Here is a 22,825-nt window from a genome sequence, read left to right as displayed (position 1 = left end):
ATTTAGATCCCTACAATAATTTGATTACACTACTTGGAGATAAGGATCTAGGAAAGAAAGCAATCTCGTGCCTCAGTTTAGGACAGTTTAGGAAAGTCGGTCAGTAAAGGCCGAATAAACTCTTATAATTTATCTTTTTGTTAGAGTGTGAGGGCATCCGGGAGGAACTGTTAAGGTGAGCTTCATCTTTTATCACCTGAAGAAAGAAAGCAATTTTGAACAACAGGGGCGGCTAAGATGACAGCTTCTTCTTTTACCATCAGAAGAAAGAAAGCAATTTCGAACAATGAAGGTTTGAATTTTACATTTGGTATTTTTGAACACCCATGGATTTCAAGTTACGATTCATTAGTGGCGTTGGAGTTTTCGGATTTACTTGGTGGCCGATGGGATCGTCTACTGATTAGTTGTGCGGGGATGACTGTGGGAGGTGGCTGCGTAGTTTGGTTTGAGTGAATAAAAATAATATTTAAGACAATATCCGCATATGAATTTTTAAATTTCGTATGTCGTTATTTTCATTTAGCATGCAACATTTTCCTTTTTTTGCCATTTCTTTTTAAACTAAATTAAACTTTAATTTAAGCTTACGATGTAGATTATACTGATAATCAGTTTTTAATATATAATAAATAGGTTAAAATTAAATATATTATTTATATAATCTTTCTATTATGTATGAAGAAATTAATTGGTCTCATGGATCTGACAATAGGTTAAAATCTAGTTAGGTTCATGGACCTGATAGTTGGTGCAAAGTTCAGATAGGTCCGCGAGATTTGATATCTGACGGGAAGTCCGGTTGGGTCTGTGGAACCTGACAACTCACGGGAAGATATGGTGGATCAAAGACAAAGTCAAACGATTGCAATTGGTAAGTAGATGAAGTAACTGGAGGAGAGATCCAATGAAGACGCGTTCCCAGTTGAGGAGATTGTAAGCGTCGGTCCAACTTAGATTTATTTGGAAAACCTTATTAGAGATCTGATTACCTGCTAGAATGGGGTTGAATAGCTAGGTCATCTCTAATTCGCGATTCTCTCTTTCTATACATGTTAGTGGCACAACGAAAATACAAATAAACAACGCTAAACAATAAAGAAGAACACCAAATCGCTAACATGCATATTTACGTGGTTCAGAGATTAGTGCTCCTACTCTATGACTGTCCGTAAGGTGGGCGATCCTGATCCGTCGGTGGATGACTTCCCGGAAACCTCCGGCTAGCTCAAACCTCCTTCTCGGTGGAGAAATCTCACCACAACATTGATCCAAACTCTCTTAGATCACAAGAAGAGCTTGGAGGCTTTGGAAGACTACTGATAGGGTTTAACCATCTCTATTTCGTCAACCATGTCCAAGTACCCCGAGCTCTATTAAATAGAACTCGAGAGGAAAACACTAAGTTGTTTTCCCGCTACCAGTCGGTTGGTGTATGTACTAGTCGACTGGTCCTTTAAGTGAAGTCGATCGTTATCCAACGGTCGGCTACCAATCGACTGCTACAGTATCACTACAGTACTGCTACAGTGTCGTTACAGTACTGCTACAGTAAATCATAAAAACATAGGATTTTGCCCTGAGTACAATCACTCAGCACTTGTCCTTGCCCGACCAACCTAGACCTAGCCTCCTCCATCAACCTCGCGTCCCTCGGATGTCTCCCCATCCTTCACGTCTTGCCTTTTGGAGCTTCCTTCGGCCTTATCCTTATTGTCGGGTCTTCCTTTGCTAAGAGGCTTCTCACCTCCGGGACTTCATCCATTGTCAAGTCACACTTAGACTTATGTTGCCAAGACTACATGCTTGGACTTACACCGCCAAGATTCATCCTTAGACTTTTCTCCTTTGCCAAGATCACACTTGAGTTTTCCTTGTTGTACTTGTATCCTGCACACTCATAATGCATATCAAATACAACAATAAATCTAACTTAAACGTTTGTCCAAATATCAAAACCTAGGGCACCTAGATTGCTCCAACATTAACCACCTCTATTTCGTCAATCTTAACCAAGCTCCCAAACCTTAGTTATATAGGCTACGAGTTTGAAAACCCCACCTACTAGTCGGCTAGTAAAAGTGTTAGTCGACTGTCTTCTGTGGAAATTCAACCGTTACATCCCAACGGCTCGATACCAGTCAACTGGTGAAAGTACCAGGCGACTGCTCTACACTAGCTAAGCGAACATAAATATTTTGTTCGCTCCCAGTCAACTGCCCAATCGACTGAACCAGTCAACTGATGAAAGTATTAGTCGACTAGTACCCAAGTACAGTCTCTCAGTACTCAGACCCTCATCCTCATGACTCACTTAACTCTTCCTCATAACCTTGACCTCTTGCCTTCAAGCCTACTTCCTTTGGCTTTCATCCCTTGGATGTATTCAAGCTCGCGACTTGTCTTAATGTCATCCTTCGCGTATGGCTTGAAGTCACTTCCCTGTGCTCTTGTCCTTATTGCCTTATCCATGGTCCCTCGGATGCTTCATCCTTCACCGACGTCATCATGCTGAGTCATATGCGTATCTTGTAAACCTGCACAACTAAAATACACATATCAAATACAAGGGTAAACCTAACTCAAACCTTTACCTAAAACATCAAAACCCATGGTCACCCCATATCATCTTGAGACAAGATTGCTCCAACAAACCTAAGATTAAATCTTGACTAGATCCTGATCTTGAGGATATAAGATCTAATTACTACTATCTTATTAATATTGTACTAACTCTGTTTTGTAGAATAAAAATATTTTTATTTACCTGGACTAACTTTTTTTTACAGGAAGAAGAAGTGCGAAAAAGGGGAGTTCGGGCGCTTGGAAGGGATTTGGGCACTCAGACTCTTGGCGCCCAGAGCTGGTCCGGGCACTTGGACTAGCTTGCTGGGGCGGGTGCCTAGGCATACACTCAGGCAGTCCGAGCCCTTGGAATTGGTCCAAGCGCCCGGACTAGAAAAGTTATCCAGGAGCTGAGTTGGAGTGCGTCGACTGGTCGAGCCCATGTCAATGGTCCAGGCGCTCGGAGGGGGTCCGGGCACCTGGAGGTGGATAAAACTTTACGGATGAAGTTTCGAGGAGTGGTCGCCACGTCAACCTGGTCCAGGCTATTGGGCCCTTGGCGACCGACTAGAAGGGGTGAATAACCTGCAACAATAAAAATAAACCCTTCTTGACTTTATAGCTATTAACATAAACACTTGTACAAAAGAAAACTAATCAAAGAAAGAAGAGACTCGGAGAATTTACTTAGTTACAACCAGGGAGGTTGTTAATACAAGGAAGATGAAAAGCTCACTAAACAATTTCCTTCAGGTGGAGAAGCCTCTAACAGCAGTTAAAACACTCAATTACAGAATAAGACTAAAGGATAATTAATTACAAGTGTTATTGTCATCTTCTAGGACCAGGGCTGTATTTATAGCCCTGGTTGGGATGCCTAAAAGGGTTCCAGGCTCCTGGAGGGGGATAAACTTTTATTCCTATCGCAATGGCTTGCGACACCTATTGTGTCGATAACTTTTTTGGTCCGGGTGCCTGGACCAGTTCTGGGCACCCGAATCGGGTTAAACCAGCTCTGCAAATTCGCTGCAACAAGGTGCCCCCGGGTTGTCTTGGGGGTCCAGATGCCTAGACCAAGTCTGGGTGCCTGGACTTAGGTTCGGGCGCCTAGACCAGAAAGTTATCTGGTATTGACTTTTTGGTCTCGGTCTTCTGCTCCGATTCCACTCACATTGGTCTGAACCTTCCGTTTTGGTTCCACTCACTTGGGTGATGTCAGCCATCCGATATATGACTCATTCGAACCCAGCTTCCTGTCTTCTTGAGCAGACTTCCGCTCCGACTTCTCATCTCTCGGAGAACGCCGCACACCTCCTTCTCGTCCGCCCGCGTACTCTTCCGCAACACCTTGTCCCTCGGACGCATCGAGCCCTTCGGCTCTCTCCTATGTCGTCTTTCTCGCTAGTTGCGTCTTTCACTCGACTTCTTGTGCTTCTAAGTTTCTGCACACTTAGACGCGGGGGTTAAATACCAACAGAACCTAACTTTACTTGGTTGATTACATCAAAACTACTACGAGGCACTTACAATCTTCCCCTTTTTTATGTGAGCAAACCCAAGTTAAGTTAAGGTAAACCTAAAAAATAATAGTTATAAAATTTGTAAGTACAAAAATTAAAAACATTTTACAAAATTGTACTACTCTTTCCTTAGACTTAATTTTCACTACTCCTCTTTTGATCATATTAAAAATGAGGTACTTTAAAAATGCTATTTGGGGAAAAAATAAAAATCTAAGGGAAAATTTCAGAAAAATATTAAAGTTTAAGTTCCGAAAAATTTGGATTTATAAAAATAAATTAACATATATAAGGCAAAAAAAAAATTTCATATAAAGTTAAAATTATCTTTAAGCAGAAATAAAATCTTTTCCACATTAATTTTTTTTTGTTAATAATAAAAAAAATTTAACATTCAAAAAAATTTAACATTAAAAAAAATTTAAAATTTTTTCTTACAATAAGTGATAAAGTTATCTTTTTTGGAAAAATTAACTTCTAATTAATTTCTAAAAAAATATTTGACATACAATTGAAAGTATTTTTATAATAACTAAATGCTTGATAGTTAGTCAATTAAATACTTATTTCAATAATTGACTTCCAAATTGTGATGAGGTACTAAGACTTCTTGAATATTGCTTTTAATGAAAATAAATATTTAATTTTCTCTCTGAAAACCTAAAAACTAATTAATCTAAATATGATTTTGGAATCCAAAATAGATTCCTTCCAACTGAGTTTACTAAAAAAATTCTTAGGAATTAATTGTTTATCTACTTTTGTAATTTGATTCTTATGATATCTAAAATACCATTTAAGCCTTTGATGATCTTTGAAATTTCTCGGAATATTTGAACATGCATAGTCATTTTTCAATTTGTCTATTTGTGCTATTAATTTTTTATTTTTAATTTTCAACTTATCAAAATCTTCTAGTCTACATACATTTATTAAAGTCAATTTTAGCAATGCGTTTTCTCTTTCTAAATTAACCATACTTTTAGAAAACATTTTGATAAACTTAATAGTTCTTCAGGGGATCGGGAACGTACCTTACTTACCGTTATTTTGTTGTCTGATGCCCCCCCCCCCGCCCTTCGTTGTTGCTTTCTTTCGAGATCTCTCTCGCTTCATCGATGCTTATCTCGGATGAGTTTTCTTTGTCTCCAGGTAGATATTCGGCTATGAGAGTTGTTCCGATAATTTCCTCGGTCTTGAATTCTTTTGACTACGACTCGGTGTCTATCGAGGAGTTGAATTTGGCTTCTTTTGGTTCTTCATAGAGCTTCAAGAACTTTTCCCAAAGTTCTTTTGCACTCTTGTATTTACCGATTTTGTCGAGATCCTTGGCAGATAGAGCGCTCATAAGGTGGAACTCAATCTTACCATTTTCCATGAAGTCGTTGCGCTACTTTTCAGTCCATCGATGCTCCTCAAGGTCTTTTCCTTCTTCGCTTTTGGGCATATCAAAACCATACTTTATCATTAGTAAAATATTGAAATTGGTTTTAAAATATACCTCCATTCTATGTCTCTAAAACGTGAACTCCCCCTCAACACTAGTGGGTAGATGCTTGCACCGGCCATTTCTTATGCTTCAATCGATGGTTAGTCCTTCTGAAACGACCTCGCTCTGATACCACTTGTTGGGCCCTTGACGACTGGCTAGAGGGGGGTGAATGACTGTAACAATAAAAACAAACTCTTCTCGACTTTATAGCTATATTAACATAAACACTTATACAAAAGAAAACTAATAAAAGAAAGAAGAGGCTTAGAGAATTTATTTGGTTATAACCGGGGAGGTTGTCAATCCAAGAAGATGAAAAGCTTATTAAACAATCTCTCATTCAGGCGGAGAAGTCTCTTACAGCAGTTGAAGCACCCAATTACAGAATAAGACTAAAAAATTATCAATTACAAGTGTTATTGTCACCTTCTGAGACTAGGGATGTATTTATAGTCCTGATCGGGGCGCCTAGGGGGGGGAGATAAACTTTATCCCCGTCGCAACGGCTCACGACACCTGTTGTGTCGATAACTTTTTTAGTTCGGATGCCTGGACCAGTTCAGTGCGCCTGAACCGGGTTAAACCTGCTCTGCGAAGCTGCTAAAACAAGGCACCTCCGGGCTGTCTCGGGGGTCCGGGCGCCTAGACCAAAAAGTCAACCTAGTGTTGATTTTTTAGTCCAGGTCTTTTGCTATGGTTCCGATCGCATTGGTTTGAATCTTCCTCTCCAGTTCCACTCGCTTGGGGGATGTCGACCATTCGGAATAGGGCTCACCCGAACCCAACATTCGGCCTTCTCGAGTAAACTTCCGCTCCGGCTTCTCGTCCCTCAGAGAATGTCGCGCTCCTCCTTCTCGTCTGCCCGTGTACTCTTCTGCAACACTTCGTCCTTCGAACGCACCAAGCTCGTCGGCTCTCTTCCGTATCGTCCTTCTTGCTAGCTACGTCTTTCGTTCGACTTCCTACGCTCCTAAGTTCCTGTACACTTAGACACAAGGGTTAAATATCAATAGGACCTAACTTTACTTGGTTAATCACATTAAAACTACCACGGGGTACTTACACAGGCGCCCGAAGGGGTTCCAGGTACCCGGAATGGACCTATATAAAGGCCTTCGACCAACAGTTTCAGAATATTAATTGCTACAACTTTCGTACTCACGCGCTGCTTTGAAAAGGTCTTCAAGATACCTAAAAGTTACACTGACAATTTGCACTCAAGTTTTCAAAGTTGTATTATCGGTATAATTTAATTCATGGAATTATACTTAAATTTTGTAATTACTTCGCGATTATAGTGATTATCTAACAAAAGCACTCAGCGAGTGTGGGCCTTAGAGTAGGAGTCGTCAAAAACTCCGAACTAAGTAAAACCACTTGTGTTAGTGTTCGCTTTTCGTCTCTGTTTTTTCCGCTGCGTACTCTTAATTTCTAAAAAAGCGAAAAAGGTATTCACCCGCCTCTAGCATAGCTACCGTCCTATATAAACTATAATAAATATTTCTCTAAATTTATTTGTTTTTAATTTTAAATTTGTAATTCAAAATAATAAAATATAAAAGAAGATTAATAAAAAAAACTTTCTAAGTCAATTAATGAATTTTAACTGAATACCATTGATAGACCTATATGATTTGAAATTTTTAAAAATTGACATGTAATGGAAGAGGGTGGTGCAGTGAAACTATTTATAGTGTCCATGCCTAATTATAAGCACATGGAATGGGTCGGATTAGAGCTCTCTAAGTCCATCAATGAATTTCAATCGAAATCCATTGATGGGTCTAGAAGATTTGAATTTTTGAAAAATTGACATATAATTGAAGAGATTAGTGCAGTAAATGTATTTATGGCGTCCATGCCTTATTCTGACATTCCTATGATAAGTTATGTATATGTGCTAATTGCTTGCTTTTAAAGATCAAAACTTTTGACTTGAGTACCAGAATGGAATGTTCTATGTGCCAAATCAAAGTTCATTTAGAGATCTATATTTGTTGTTGGGTGAAACCTATAACAGCCTAACTTTGAGCTAAAAAAAATATCGTTTAAAGTATTTTCGACTTCATCAATATATTTCGATCAAAACTTATTTAGTTTCGATCAAAATTTATTAATTGACCTAGAGAACTCTGATAGGACCCATTCCAAGTGCTATAGGTTTTTGAAGTGCTATGGAGTATATATGTATCGAGAGATATCAGTTTGAAGTCATTAACAGTAGTGATCAAAGGGTTTTAAAGTTTGATTTAAGTCAATTGACACAATACATAATTTATAGTAGGAATGTTAGGACCAGACATGAATACTATAAATTCCTTCACTGTACTACCCTCTTTTAGTATATATCAACTTTTCAAAAATCCAAATATCTTAGATGCGTAAAAGAGTTTCGGTCAAAATCCATTAATAGACCTACAAAGCTCCAATTGGACTTATTCTAATTCTTATGGATTTATGTAGTGCTCTAGAGTCCAAATATATCATTCTTTACCGTTTTAAAAAAATCAACACCATAATGATATTGATGTTTAAGTTGTGATGATGATTTTTAAACACCAACACTTGTGGTGATGATTTTTAAACACCAATACCCCCGGCTACGATGCAGTAGAAGGGCGTTGACTTGTTATCCAGGTACTCACGGTTTGATTCCTAACTACGGTGTATTGATAATGAATTTTCTTTCAAATGGGACACGCAATTATGAGATACTAGGCTTCTGGGTCATCCATCGCGAGTGTTTCCTGATTTATCCTAACAACCGGTGGAAAACTTTCGTGGGGTTGAGCTGATCTCCCCAGATTCGGTGTTATCTAGTTCAATATTTTTAAACACCAATACCATCGTAATATTAATTTTTAAAAATCAACACCATAACGATGCTAGTGTTTTAAACTATGGTTAATGTTTAAAAACCAACACCCTAACAATATTTATATTTAAGCTTTAATGCTGGTTTTTAAAAACATCATCAAAGTGATTTTTTATTAAGAAATTCAGTTCTAGTTAATAATTTAATTTATTTTTTATAATTACATATTAAAAATAGAAAAAATATTTTTTTATTAAAGTTTTAAAAATAAAAATAAATAAATTTAGAAGATTATTTATTAAAGTTTAATTTAATTAAAAAAGAGAAGGGAGAAAAGAAAATAGAGGAAGGCGCAAAGAAAAAAAGAAAGAAAAAAGGGTCTATTTTAGCATAGAGGTAAAATGGAAAAGGGTGGTACTTTCAGGCATTCTTAAATTTCAGTGTATCTTTTCGACAATTTCAAATCTTAGACGCGCTCTTTGAAAAATTATCATTTTTTAACGAAATAAATATGCTTTTATTTATTTTTTTATTTCTATCTTCCCAAGTAAAGAGAGGTAAGACTTGCCTATTTAGGATAAAAAAATAGTTAATATAAAATAATTTTTTAAACAAATTATGGTAAAAGTTAATTATTTTTCCTTATTTGACTGTGATATAATAAAATATTCAAGACCAATGGGAGTGAGAACGTTTGGGGAAAATGATTATTTAGGCGCACCATCAGACTATTTAAATATGCAGCTAAATACTTTCCAAAGTAGCACCAATCTCCACTAAATATTTAACATAATTTTCATAACAACATGAAAAATAATTACCAAAGTGTCGCCAATTTAAATGTGCACATCTTAAAACAGTAGTCACAATTTAAAGTGTCATGTGTAGATAAATACAAGACATTTTAAAATTTATATATAAATATATTATATAATTTGTTTACAAACATAAAATCTCCTCCTTTCACAATATGAAAAAAGAAAACTGCATGAAAACTTTTTACACGATAAAGTATGAAAAAAAGAGAAACTCTCTGAGATTCGTATGATTTACTACTGTAAGAGTCGTGCAACGGATAAAATGATGAAGGGGATAATAATAATAATAATAATAATAATAATAATAATAATTGATGTAGTGATATAGAGAGACTCACTTGGCACGGAATTAACTATCAATTTGGAGGTCAAAGTCAAGATGGTCAATATCATGATGTCAAAGGACCGAACAGAGGACAATTATAATGACTGATCGGGGCATTTAGTGCCCAACCGGCGGGAGACGTCTATGAGCGGATCATATGTCCAACTCGGGATAATATGACAAGATAATCAGACGTTCAATGTAGTGCAACAGAATGCCAAGGAGACCAGATAGCTTGTTCGAATGTGGAGGTTACGCTACTACATAGTCACTACAGGGAAGAGTGACTGAGACAGAATGGGGAGGGGGGTCTCGTCCGAGTTGCTACCTCGTTCGGTCAAATAGCGAACCTAACCAACAACGGAGTGGAGTCCCGGCAAACGGCTATCCACTCGGCCAAGCACTAGGACGGTGGTCATATCACTTGATATCCTTCTGGGAGATAGTGTCGTTGACACGAGGCATGGTCGACAGGTGGATCATACGATGAAAAGTTCTATTGTCTTATCAGAGATATGCATATCCTGTTAAGATATAATGTTAAAGGTAGTTCCTTGACAAATCTCTTCATGAGATATATCGGAGAACATGCCATGTCTCGAAGAATGTGTCTATCAAGATTCTATATAAGAAAGTCCATCATCAATAGAGATACGTTTTATTTACTATTTACATCTGTATTACTATTGCTCCGCTTTTCTTTTATACTTTCGATAACTGATTTAAATGTCAACAACCATGAGATCTCTATCCTGACACGATAATGATGTTACTTATTTTCCGTGTTGTTCTTCGACACGATCAATAATAATAATAATGTTTAAACTTTGCGGGAAGAATCTGTTTTTGGATTAACGTAGGAAGAATAAACTTATAAACATCCCCTCTCACCGCACGTGATCAAAATGGGGGCTGCATGAGACGGGCAGACAGTGTTACCGGGCCACACGGTCCCCATAGCGGATCCAAATCCGGCCACTTAAATTTTGCCCTAGCGCTGCAGTGAGTGCCGCTGCTCTGCGTCCCATCACCCTTGCCATCGCTCCATGGTCGAGCGATCCCCGGCGAAGGATTCTATGACGACTTCGACGATCACCTCCACGGAGCTCAATTTCCTCGTATTCCGCTACCTTCAGGAATCAGGTCGCTCTCTCTTACCTCTGTCTCCGTCTTCTTTCATCGTCTTCTTAATCCACGCTGTATGTGCGACTAGTTACTTCATTTACAACGGAATCGTTTTAGGTTAGGTATGCGTGATTTGAATGGACACTTGTTCTGGTTAGGTTTTTTCTTTTTGTTTCTCTTTTTATGGAGTGTTTTTTTTTTTTTTTACCTATTAGGGTTCGAATGGTTGTTAATGTTGTCATAATGGAATTGTTCAAATTCATGGTTGTGTTTTTTCCTAGTATGATGGATTTTGTAATTAATTTTTTGTCCTGTTAATTTTTTTTGCTAGTTTTTGGTTCTGGTTGACTGAGGACGTGGAAGGATTGGTCAGCGGTGAACTCTAGTGGAGTTTCTATCAATTAGGGCTCTGTAAAACCGTTTACATTTTGATGCATTCTTTGGTGCATACTTATTCAGTAGTGGTTTGGGAAATTAGAAAACAAAATTAAGGAAATAAATAAGATGAATGGATATAGATTTTTTTGCAAGCAAGTTTTGGATATATTAGTGGGAATGAGATAAAAATGAGGATATCATGCGTGATTGAAATGGAGAGGAACTTTCACAGGTTTGTGTGTGTGTAATGTGCCTCGTAGGCTAAAAGGAAAGGTGTTTACAACTATGGTATGATCTGTCATGTGAGAATGCTAAAATGGATGTATGAAGTTACTAGAAAGGATATTTATTCATTGCTTTTAGAAGTGACTTATACAGCTGCTTCCATTGAGGTTGCAATTGTGTATAGCATATTTATTCCCCTATATGCTATTGCTTCACTATGCAAGCCCGAGCATCCTATGTGGCCATCTATATGACTATAGACGAGAACATCCAAAGAAAAAGATATTGTGGTTCATACAAATCTGTTTGGGTTAGACCAAATCAAATATAAAACATACATATAGTAAGGGCATGTAAGGTGGTTTTTTTCTTAGAGGACTAGTTCTTGTGATTGTGAAATACTTCCATTGTGTAGTAATTTCTAAGTGTTCATTTTTAAGCACTTGCTTCCTTTGTGTCCAGTTATACATGCTTTATGTATTATATATTCTACAATGTTAATATAAGCTTTATGTTGTACTTTTTACATTCTATATAAAATTATCTGCAGGTAGATTGATTAGTATTCTTTGTTATGCATATGTTAAGCATTTTTGTCAATATAGATACCTTTGGTGCAAATACATATTTACTTTCTTTAAATAATGAAATAACATAGTTACAATTACAAAATTGAACATTACATATATTTCATTCAAACTTACAAGTCTCTCATAAATACTGTTTGTTCAAAATTGTATACCCATAGTGTCATTCTCATTTAATATTTGTCTACTTTCATTATTTTTTTCTAAAATCTTCTTCATTATACATTTAATTTCATTTTTTTTCCACATTCAAATGTCATTCTAAGATATATAAATGTCTTTTTAATATATTAAATAAATTTATTTATTAAAAAAATTTAGTCAAAAGATCAAATTCTATGGAGCTTTATACGTGTAAAAGTTAAGGGTCCTTGTATTTATTAAAATTATTTTATTTCTAATCTAAGAAAGAAATGACTTCTAATTGCATTTATGCAAGATTTTAAGTTTCTTGATTTTTTTTTTTGCAAAATTAAAAAAATTTGAAGTGGTAAATATGCAAACTAGTTTGTAAAGTATATAGGTATATATATGTGTGTGTGCGCGTGCAATTATGTCGGTAATTTTTAATTTTCTTTTACTATGATCCGCATATATCCGTGTATATGCCCCACATATATCTGTGTATATGATCAGTATATATCCTGTGCATATGCCCTGCATATGGCATATCCACTATGCAATGGATTGATTGAATACCACTTGAATGGACTTTACTGAGAGCTTGCATTTATTCTTTGTTCTTCCCAAGTCCAACTCAATTCCTAGCTCTTGAGAAGCAATATATATAAATTCTCAAAGTTGGTGTTCTAAAAATTGCAAAGTAGTTGTAATTGCTCTTTAAGTTTTCAGAAACTATATACAATCTCATGAATGGAAATGATTTTTTTTTTCTCTTCAAAAAAAGTGTGTAATGCTCATGTTTGGGTATTCAGTTTGGTACTTATTAACTTCTCATTGAAAAAAGAGTGTTAATACTCCCGTTTGCATATTCTGCTTGTTAGTTATTAATGGTTGACATTTAAATTTTCCCTTCTCTTTATAAATATAATCATTATTGGAAGTTGTTATGCTATGCTTATTTGTTTCAACCTAGCTTCCTTTTCCAATTTATTTTTCTTTTCTTTCTTGATGGAAATTTGTTGTCCTGCAAGAGCCTTTAATTGTTTGCCAGTATTCATCAAACAAGGAATTGGGACATTTTCAGGTTTGACCCATGCAGCATTTGCTTTGGGATATGAGGCTGGGATTAACAAAAGTCCCATTGATGGAAATGAAGTTCCACCAGGTGCTCTTATTACTATTGTCCAAAAAGGTTTGCAATATATAGAGCTGGAAGCTAACTTAGATAGTGTAAGTATTCCTTTTTTACAGTCATGTTTTCTTCCTTGGAGATTGAAAGATATGATAACCTTCAATATATTCTTTTTGTAATTTGCAGATTGATGAAGATTCGGAAGATGACTTTTCCTTTTTGCAGCCTTTGGATCTCATCACAAAAGATGTTGATGAACTACAACAAATGATAAAAGCTAGAAAGCAAGCGAAGAATCAGAAGGAAATTGATAGAACAAAAGATAATGCACTTGCTCAAGAACAAGAACAACAATTTGAAGGGGAGAGAGTGAGAGAAAAGCAAGAGAAAGTTGGAGATCAAGAAAGGGATAAAGATAAGATGGACGTGGACAATGAACAAGAGCCAGAGAAGGAGAGGGATGAAAAGGAAAAGGAAAAGGAAAAACAACATTCCGAATCCAAAGATAAGGTTAAGCATGAGGAGCATGAAGTTTCTAAAGGTTAACTTTCTTTTCTTCAGGTTCATATAAGACATCACAGACAACTTAGATTGAATAACCAGACTCCTAGCATGCTAAGGAGAAAATATCTTTTGGCCTTTTACCTTTTAAAATTATACTCCATTTCTTTGAAATGGCAAGCATTCAGTAATAAATTTATTATGCTTGTATCCTCAGAAAAAATGAGGGACCAGATCAATATACAAAAGTTCACAATAGGTGTTTGATCTTGTGTTTAGTTCTGTTGGTCCATGCCCATTTGTTTAAACTTTCACATAAATAATTAGTTAAACACATTTCATTTGACCCTTGAAATTCCACCCGGTAACCATGCATTGGGATCACCCTCTTTAGTTGGTATCTAAAGTTGAATTGGATGTGCTTATATTATATAGCTGTGAACTAGCTGATTAATTGTTTGCTTAACATGCTTGGAAGAATTGGCTGATGTGAATCTGGATTGGCCATCTAGCCATGATGCATCAGGAATGGTCATGTATGATCCATTATCCTTCAAGATCTCGGATGAAACATCATAATCCCACGCAAGTTGAAATAAAAAAACAAGATATTATTTGATTGAATTAAGAATTTTGAGACTTCTCTTTGAATCGACTGCGAGTTTGCCCTATCAAAATTGGAAATCTGATGTTGCCGGGAATAATCAATGTACAATAACAGAGGAAGGGAGATAGTGGGAAGGAGAAGAAAACTAAAGGTGAAGACTTGGAAAATTACCGCATGGGAGCTTTCTTGTCTATGCGGCAAGCTTACGGGGAAACATATGTGGTTGTTACAAAGGGAAATATATAATTTTCTTAGATATGTCTATGATAGTAGTTTGCTTTAATATTAGATTATGTAAGACTTGCTTTAGTAATACTATTTTATTTGAGATGTAAGGTTAATTATATAAGCTATTAGATAATAGTCGATGAGGTGGTAACATTAATGAGGCTTATAGTAAAGTGTACATACTATTATGTATGTCAACTACATTAGCTAATTTTTCATATGCATTAATTATTAAATAATATGTAATAAATTGATATTATGAACTATCTTATTAATGCATGATAAAGTTGTTACAAATTATTAATAGATTTCAAGTAGTATTCAATTATTATTATTATTATTAAAAAATTAACTATTATATTCTTATTAATAATAGAAGAAGGGGAGCTTTTGCTGAAAAGTAAAGTTGTTACCGTAAGACCTAATGGTGAGTTCGAGTCGCGGAAACAATCTCTTGCAATGCAGGTTAAGACTACATCTAATAGATCCTTCTTCGGAATCCCACAGTGACGGGGGCTTCGTGTATCTGACTACCCTTGATTCTTATTAATAATAGAAATAATAATACCATTAAATATATAGATTATTTATCAAAAACATAACTATAACACGATTGATCATATTAATTATAATAAAGTAAAAGTCAATTAGAATTCATATAAAAATTAATTATTATATTCTTTATTTATCCTAATTTAAAGATATTTAACATCTCATTATTTTAAAATCTCATTAATAGTAAGTATTAATTATTACAATATCTTCTTAGCAATAGTTGTTCAATCAATATTGAATAATTTATTTGTAGTGTATTATATTAATGTAATAACAAAGGTAGAATAGTTTATAAAAGTAATGTTATAACAACAATAATAGTAGATGCATATAATATTACATAATATGATATTCTTACTAATATATACGACACTTGTAATACTAATATGCATGTTATACATAATTATCATATCATAATGTAATATCGGTCGACCTCAAAGTGGGCATAAGTTGTGCTTTGGATTTATTTGGTAGGCGAATTAGGAGGGAAGGCCGTCTACCTCTAGGATTAATTGAGCGAAACATGGATGATCAAAGCTATATATATATATACTCTCTCTCTCTCTCTTTAAATTTGTTTGTAAATTCCCATCATACCAATCCGATATGGCCTATACCTATGCTTTTGGAACATCTGATTTTATAACTGATACTGATTGACAGCCATGTTGCTTATTGTAATTTCTTAGAATACAAAATACTTGGATTCTATTGTCTGATGTTCAAACATGACTAATTAGACACTTCTTTTTACAATCTTATAACAATAAACTTCAACCAGCACTCTTCTTAACAATCTTTTGGAAGTTGCATCACCAACAACAAAAATGGGATGCTCAGATCTTAATTAAATGAGAATTTGTTCCTGCACATAATCGAATGTGGCTGGTTACATAGGTTTAGTGAGCACCCCTTCAGCAACTTAGCATGTGAGTCTAGCTAACTCAGTATCATCGAAGGAATATGGTTGCACCTAGTCAGTTACAAGTCTTCTCTGAGACAGCTCGTAGGGATGGGTCTTTCCTCTTGCAATCTTTATTCTGGGAATATTGAAGTGACCTTGTAACCTGGTCACATGTTGCATTTCCATACAACAACATGACCTTAGTTAAGAGAAATTTTCTTTATGGAAACGATAATTTGGCAATGTTCTAGACTGAGACATATATTGTTCACGTTCCTGGTAATTATGTGGATCGAACTATTTGTGTGTCTGGATACTTAGGCATGGAGAAGTTTTCACTTGCAACTCACTTGTTTCTTAATTTGATTACTTATTTTTAATACATATAGGGCCTGAACTAATGGATATCACACCTAGCTCTCAGTCTGTGGCTGTTGAGATCTCACGTTCTGAAGTAACCATTTTGGAAGGGCATAATTCAGAGGTTTGTTTCCAGATATTGTATCAAGTTTACATTTTTTTTTAATCTTTCTGACTCTGTAAAACCTTTCTTTAGGTATTTGCTTGTGCATGGAGTCCGGCAGGCTCTCTTCTAGCATCTGGGTGAGAATCACACGCTTAGTCCACAAGATGTGCCTATTAGAAATTCAGAACTAATGTTAGTGATACTAATACTTTATAATGGAAATTACTGGCTTGGAGTACCTTGAATGATAGTGGTAATAAGATGGCCATTTTCAATGGTTGTAACTTCGAAGTGCCAAAGATCACTCCTATACTTTCGGCCCTATATTTGACGATAGTTTTCTTCCATATAGGATCTTAACAACAGTGTTCTTGTCAATTTCCTAAAGATACTAATCAGATACAGGCTTGAATTTTTAACCACTTGACCATTGTTAATTATAGTTCAAAAACTTCAAATTCCTGTATCAACAATGTTGCCCACAAAATAATGTTTTATTTTCTTCTCCCAACAAATATGTACATTATGCATTGCATGAAGAGGGAAGTAGCCAATCCAATGTCTGTTTAAGGTCGAGAGAGGAAGAAAAAGACTGGCATTTTAGGAGATAATAAGCCAGAAAAGCGAGGGGAGAGAGAAAAAGGTAATGTCCAATGTCATTCAGATAACATGAATGTCAAATTACCTTAGCTGACTGAATTACCATATATGGGTAGGTTTGGAGTTGTGCTATGGTACAATTTAATTAGTTCTGCATATTTGATATCCAACCCTTCCTGCTAAATGAATAATGACAAGTACACATTTAATTTCTTATGAATAATTTAAACCTCTATCAACAATGCAACAGACTATTTCATGGAATGATTTAAGCCAAAATCATAGGTGTCTGTGATTTGCTCAATAAGCAAGAATATACATTCCTGATCTCAACTCAACTGGAACCAATTAAGTAGCCCAAACCAATTCTTTGCAGCTTCATGTGGATTACCCTGTCATACCTCCTTAATTTAATGTTTCCTCAAGGTGTTTCCTTTGTTCCTTTTGGTTTTTGGTTGTTATCTGATAATTTGGTCAACACCTTTATTGAGATGTTTTTCCCCCCTATTGTTTTAACTAATCATCTTAAGTACGATACATTTCTTGACATGATAGGTCTGGAGATTCAACTGCAAGAATTTGGAAAGTTCCTGATGGTCCATGCAGTAAAGATGTGCAAGTTTTACCACCAAATGTTCATGTCCTGAAACATTTCAAGGGTAGAACTAATGAGAAGAGCAAGGATGTCACTACCCTTGACTGGAATGTTAGAATTTTTTTCTTGTACATAACAGTTTTTATTTTTGCCTTTCAACTATTAAATTTGTTTTGTCATTCTAACTTCAATTGTGATGGTTCCGTTTAAGTGTGACTCAGTTGCAGGGATGTGTCTTGCAGTACCTTTTGAACATGCTTTGATGCCATTTTAACATCTATTTGTCCCACAGGGTGATGGTACTTTACTTGCTACTGGTTCTTATGATGGACAAGCAAGAATATGGAGCCCGGATGGTAATTATTATGCCTGTCTTTATCTTTCCTTTGTTAGCTCTTCTAATTTATGAGGTTACATTTTCTTTTCATCTCCTATCCTTTTGTACAGATGGCCCAATTTTTTTGATGGGTTAAACTTGGCAACTTGCTTTGCTGCTTTTTTCAACATAAAAATATTGATTAAATATGGTTGAAATGATAGCTATAGGTGAAAATTTAGGTTCTATTAGAAGAAAACAAATATGACAATGGCCTGTTTGTAGGATTTTTGTTTTCTATGCAAAAACCAGTAATGGAAATTTAGTTTGAAAAGAAGAATTCAAAGGAATTTGTACTGTTCAATGTACAATGCATGTCGGATAATATAATCTATAAAAATATTCTGGACAGGTACCATTTGACTACTAATCCATGTGACTTTTCATCTCTAAAATGATCAAAGATTTTTAAAATATGATACAGGGAAACAAGCTAGCTGCTGCTGGAAATATGACACCTGCACGAAATATGACTAGCAAGTGGAAACATCAAACAATCTTTGCAACTAGTTTAGCACTTAGGCACCTTGACTCTGTGTAGTGGCATATATTTTATATCCATGGCCTCCAATCTCTGTGCTCCAGTTGGGCTTGCTCCACCAGCTTTGGCAGTTGGCTAGACTTTCCATTCTTGAGTCACGGTCTTGTCATCTGCTGAATGGATGTGTTTGAGCTATGGGTTGATATTGATGGCGATAATTCATACACCATTTATGTGTGCAACAGCAAATGGCATGGAACCATTAGCCTGATTATAATGCACAACAAATGACATTCACCCTGTGGCTTTGTAGAATTATGGATGTTAAGTACCACCATTTTTGGGATATACATTTGTTGAAACCTTATATTTCCTTTTACCATTATGTAATGTAAACACATAATATTGCTCTGTGGTTGAAAGGCTTAAAATATTTTTTTTCCTCAAGAATTTTTCTTATATATTTTTATTGGGTTGCAAAACTTTAAGCCATTCTTATTAATAAAAGTCATTCTTTGCCCTCTCTTTTTATTGAATGTTTTTGTTGGTAGTTCCTTGTAGGCCAAAATATTATCTGTCATTTGGATGAGCTATATCTTTTCTTCTTTGGATGGTTAACAGGAGAACTAAGGAATACATTAGTGAAACATAAAGGGCCCATTTTCTCACTAAAATGGAACAAGAAAGGTGATTTCCTTCTCAGTGGTAGCGTTGATAAAACTGCTATTGTCTGGGATACAAAGACTTGGGAATGTAAACAACAATTTGAATATCATTCAGGTATTTGTTTTCTTGAGGTCAATCAAGTTTCTATAGATGTGAAGTTTTATGTTTTTTACTTCAGCTAGACTAAAGACCAGTGTAATAAATGTCGATATTGTTTTCCAGCACCAACTCTTGATGTTGATTGGAGAAATAATAACACCTTTGCTACATGCTCTACGGATACAATGATCTATGTTTGCAAGATTGGTGAGACTTACCCGTTCAAGGCTTTCTCTGGACACAAGGTTAATGCCTTAGCTGTCCATTCTAATATTGTATCAAATGCATCTAAACATGCTTCTCAGTCTGCTTTTCTAGATTTTTGGGATATGCCCTTTTTTCCTGGAATCTTTATTGTTCTTCCATTGTAGGCTGAAGTTAATGCTATTAAATGGGATCCAACTGGTTCACTATTGGCTTCATGTTCAGATGATGGGACTGCAAAGGTAGTAATCATCTTAGAGTGGATTATCGTACCATAAATCTCACAGTATGTTGTTATCTTTTCATGCTAGTGAGTCAGCAAAAATCACATCTTATCTAAGACTATAATATGTTTTGCAAATTTCCTTTACAAATTTGAATAAATGTTGATATAATGTGTCCTAGTTTCTATTCAGCTTTGCTTGAGTGGCTATCCGCTATTATTTCAAATCTTGTGTATTGTTCAAAATACTCTCCAAAATAAATGTTTGATTTTTCCCTTCTTGAATAGTAAATACTTGACTTTCTAGTTTTAGATTATACGAAATGTTTGTTCTTTATGTTCATACTTGCTCCATGTTGACCCTAATAATCTATCTTATTCATTATGGATTTTAATGCATTTCAACATGTCTCGGATTTTAATGTCATGTGAAACATTGTTTCAAGATTAATTCCATAACTTCTGTAAAAATGATAAATATGCAGATATGGAGTCTGAAGCAAGACAAGTGTTTGCACGATTTCAAGGACCATAGCAAGGTGTTGATCTTTCATTTTCATAAATTTGTCAGGTCTCTCTATTTCTTCATGGCAGGAATATTTTGTTACGTAATTTTATTTTCAGGAGATATACACAATCAGATGGAAACCAACTGGTGTGGGTACAAGTACCTCGAATCAACAATTGATTATTGCAAGGTATTTTTTTTTAAAAAAAATATTTTTGCACAGTTCGGCTCTAAGAATAGGGGAAATTTTCATTTCATCCTAGGGATTATCTCCTTTTTTTCAATGCCCCTTTGAGTTTCAAAACTCAAAGTAGAGTAAAATTGCATACAATGGACCCTTCCTCGGATCTCAATTGACGGGAGCTTTGTACACTTTGTCCTTGTTTTTTTTGTCCTTTGAGTTTCAAAACTATTAAACACTGTTGCTGTTTTTGAATTCTTGTCATTTCAGTCCCTAACATGACACTGTTCTTTTACGGAAAAGTACATATACACCAGTTCATTATTTTGTTCGATGAATTAATGGTGTTAATGATTAGGGAGGAAAATGGCCAGAATGTAGAAACTCCAGCGGTGGAAACTTAAATTCTTTGAAAAAATTAATGACAACCGTATCCTGGGGCATTTTGAAAAAACATGTAAAATTTTAACAAACTTGAGAGGGTGAAAAAAAAACGATAAATTGCATTGGCCATTTGAACTTGCTTATATATTATCGGCAGTCTTTAATGACTAGTGTGTCACACTATTGCAGTGCATCTTTCGATTCGACGATTAAATTGTGGGATGCAGAATACGGACGCCTCCTTTGCAGCATGAATGGCCACAAGTAAGTCTGCAGCTACTTGATTTTTATTAAGCATGCATCTCTGATACTATCAGTTAATTTTAGAAGGATAATATTATATGGTAACTATGCTGTCCAAATGCCAGGGGACCTGTATATTCCGTCGCTTTCAGTCCCAATGGTGAATACTTAGCAAGTGGATCCCTAGATCAATCTCTACACATATGGTCTGTAAAAGAAGGGAGGATTCTGAAGACGTATAGGGGACGTGGTGGCATATTCGAAGTGTGTTGGAACAGGGAAGGCGAGAAGATCGCAGCGTGTTTCGCTAACAGCATCATTTGTGTTATGGACTTCAGGATGTGAAGGAGTCTTAGCGTCTGGAGGTAGAAAGCATTATTTAGAAGCAATTGTTTAAGTATTAGGTTGACGACTTCATGCTGACCATGATTTTGAGTGGAGCAGTTAAGTTCGTGAAGTAACCTGCGACCAATAAAATAACTATTCGCTTGTTGCTTTGTGAAGAAAGTCAAGAGGGTTGCATAGTTTTACTGGGACAGCAGCTTTCTAAGACGGGGAGATCTAGTTGACTTGAAAAGAATATAGATATATATACTTCTTATGCTTGTGATTTTAAAAATAATTAACAGCAAAATGCGTGTCCATGAAAATGTTGAAATGTGTTTGATTGCGATGTAGACTACAATATTATCTGATAAACTTTAGGATAGAACTTGGGCACATCCCAAATTAAGAGAAATAGTTGATGAGCGTTCCTTGTTTTGTCAAAAAATAAACGTTCTTGTCATAATTGTATTTCAAATTAGTTTTTAATTTAATATTATTGTAGCAACTATTGGATTCTTTGATTATATAAAAGTTAGTAGATAGCTGTTATTATGGGTAGAAGTTATCTAGTAATTGTTTTGAGGTGAGTTTAGGATTTAGAATTTATATCTAGTAATTGTTTTAAGGTGAGTTTAGGATTTAGAATTTATATCGTGTAAAAGTTATTCAATAATTGTTATAAAGCATAGAAATTATTTGGTAACTGTTACAACGTGCAGAAGTTATTTAGTGTGAGTTTAAGATGTAAGATTTAAAATTCATAATATCTAAACATTATTATATTAAAATATTATTTATTAATTTAGTTATTTTTTTTAAATTTCATTAAAATAACTTTAAAATAATTGTTTAAAAATTATTTTGATATAATAGTATTCAGATATAAAGGAGTCTTAGAAAAAATTTATTGTACATAGTTTTATTCTATTTTTTTTTATAAGAGGTTGTTTTCAAGATTTAAACCAAATAATAATTTTATTGTTGCGCTAAAATTTTCTTTCAAATACATAAGTAATTTTTACATGTTATAATAGCTATCGAGTAATTTCTACATTATAAAAACTATGTGATAGCTTTTTATAATAATGTTGGATTAAGGAATAATTTTAGGATAAAATCATAAGAAGCCGGATGTTTTTTGTTTTTTTTTTTAAGAAACACCTTTTGGTGATTTATAAAATCTAGGACGTCCAAACTTTGAAAAAAAATAAAATAAAATTGTAGGCAGTGAAAGTTGCTAGGCTTCAACTTCCGTATCAATAACTATTTAGTTACTGGGGAAGATACAAGCAATGAAGCAGGAATCATGTTGCTGATTCTACTAAGGAGCACTTGCGTTTGGGTTGTCATCACACAATGCATCATACTTTTTTTTTAATTCAACTCTCACTTTTTCTATCAATTGTTAGTCAAAGTTTACAATTATTTTTTTGGACATATCACTGGATTCAAATGAATGAAAATTGTTTCCTGTTTTTTTTTTTTTAATTTAATACATGTCAATAATTATGTCATAGATTTTCTAAGATAGATGGTTCACAATGTCTCAGGTAAAAATATTGTTAAAGAGTT

General features: G+C 34.9%; 1 protein-coding gene across 1 annotated transcript; it reads left to right on the top strand.

Moving 5' to 3' along the window:
• Positions 1-10,467: 10,467 nt before the first annotated feature.
• LOC122029495 (WD40 repeat-containing protein HOS15-like) lies at positions 10,468-21,758 on the top strand. Its single transcript, XM_042588498.1, has 14 exons — positions 10,468-10,678; positions 13,058-13,203; positions 13,292-13,646; positions 16,290-16,384; positions 16,457-16,503; positions 17,522-17,672; positions 17,854-17,917; positions 19,040-19,198; positions 19,307-19,428; positions 19,555-19,629; positions 20,096-20,149; positions 20,235-20,308; positions 20,873-20,947; positions 21,052-21,758. The coding sequence occupies exons 1-14, from the start codon at positions 10,582-10,584 to the stop codon at positions 21,269-21,271; spliced, it is 1,734 nt and encodes a 577-aa protein (XP_042444432.1). The 5' UTR covers positions 10,468-10,581; the 3' UTR covers positions 21,272-21,758.
• The last annotated feature ends 1,067 nt before the right edge of the window (positions 21,759-22,825 follow it).

Source organism: Zingiber officinale, chromosome 10B (genome assembly GCF_018446385.1).
Source record: "Zingiber officinale cultivar Zhangliang chromosome 10B, Zo_v1.1, whole genome shotgun sequence".
Classification (NCBI taxonomy): Eukaryota; Viridiplantae; Streptophyta; class Magnoliopsida; order Zingiberales; family Zingiberaceae; genus Zingiber; species Zingiber officinale.
Note: the sequence above shows the minus strand (reverse complement) of the source record. Positions and strands in the feature narration are given on the sequence as shown.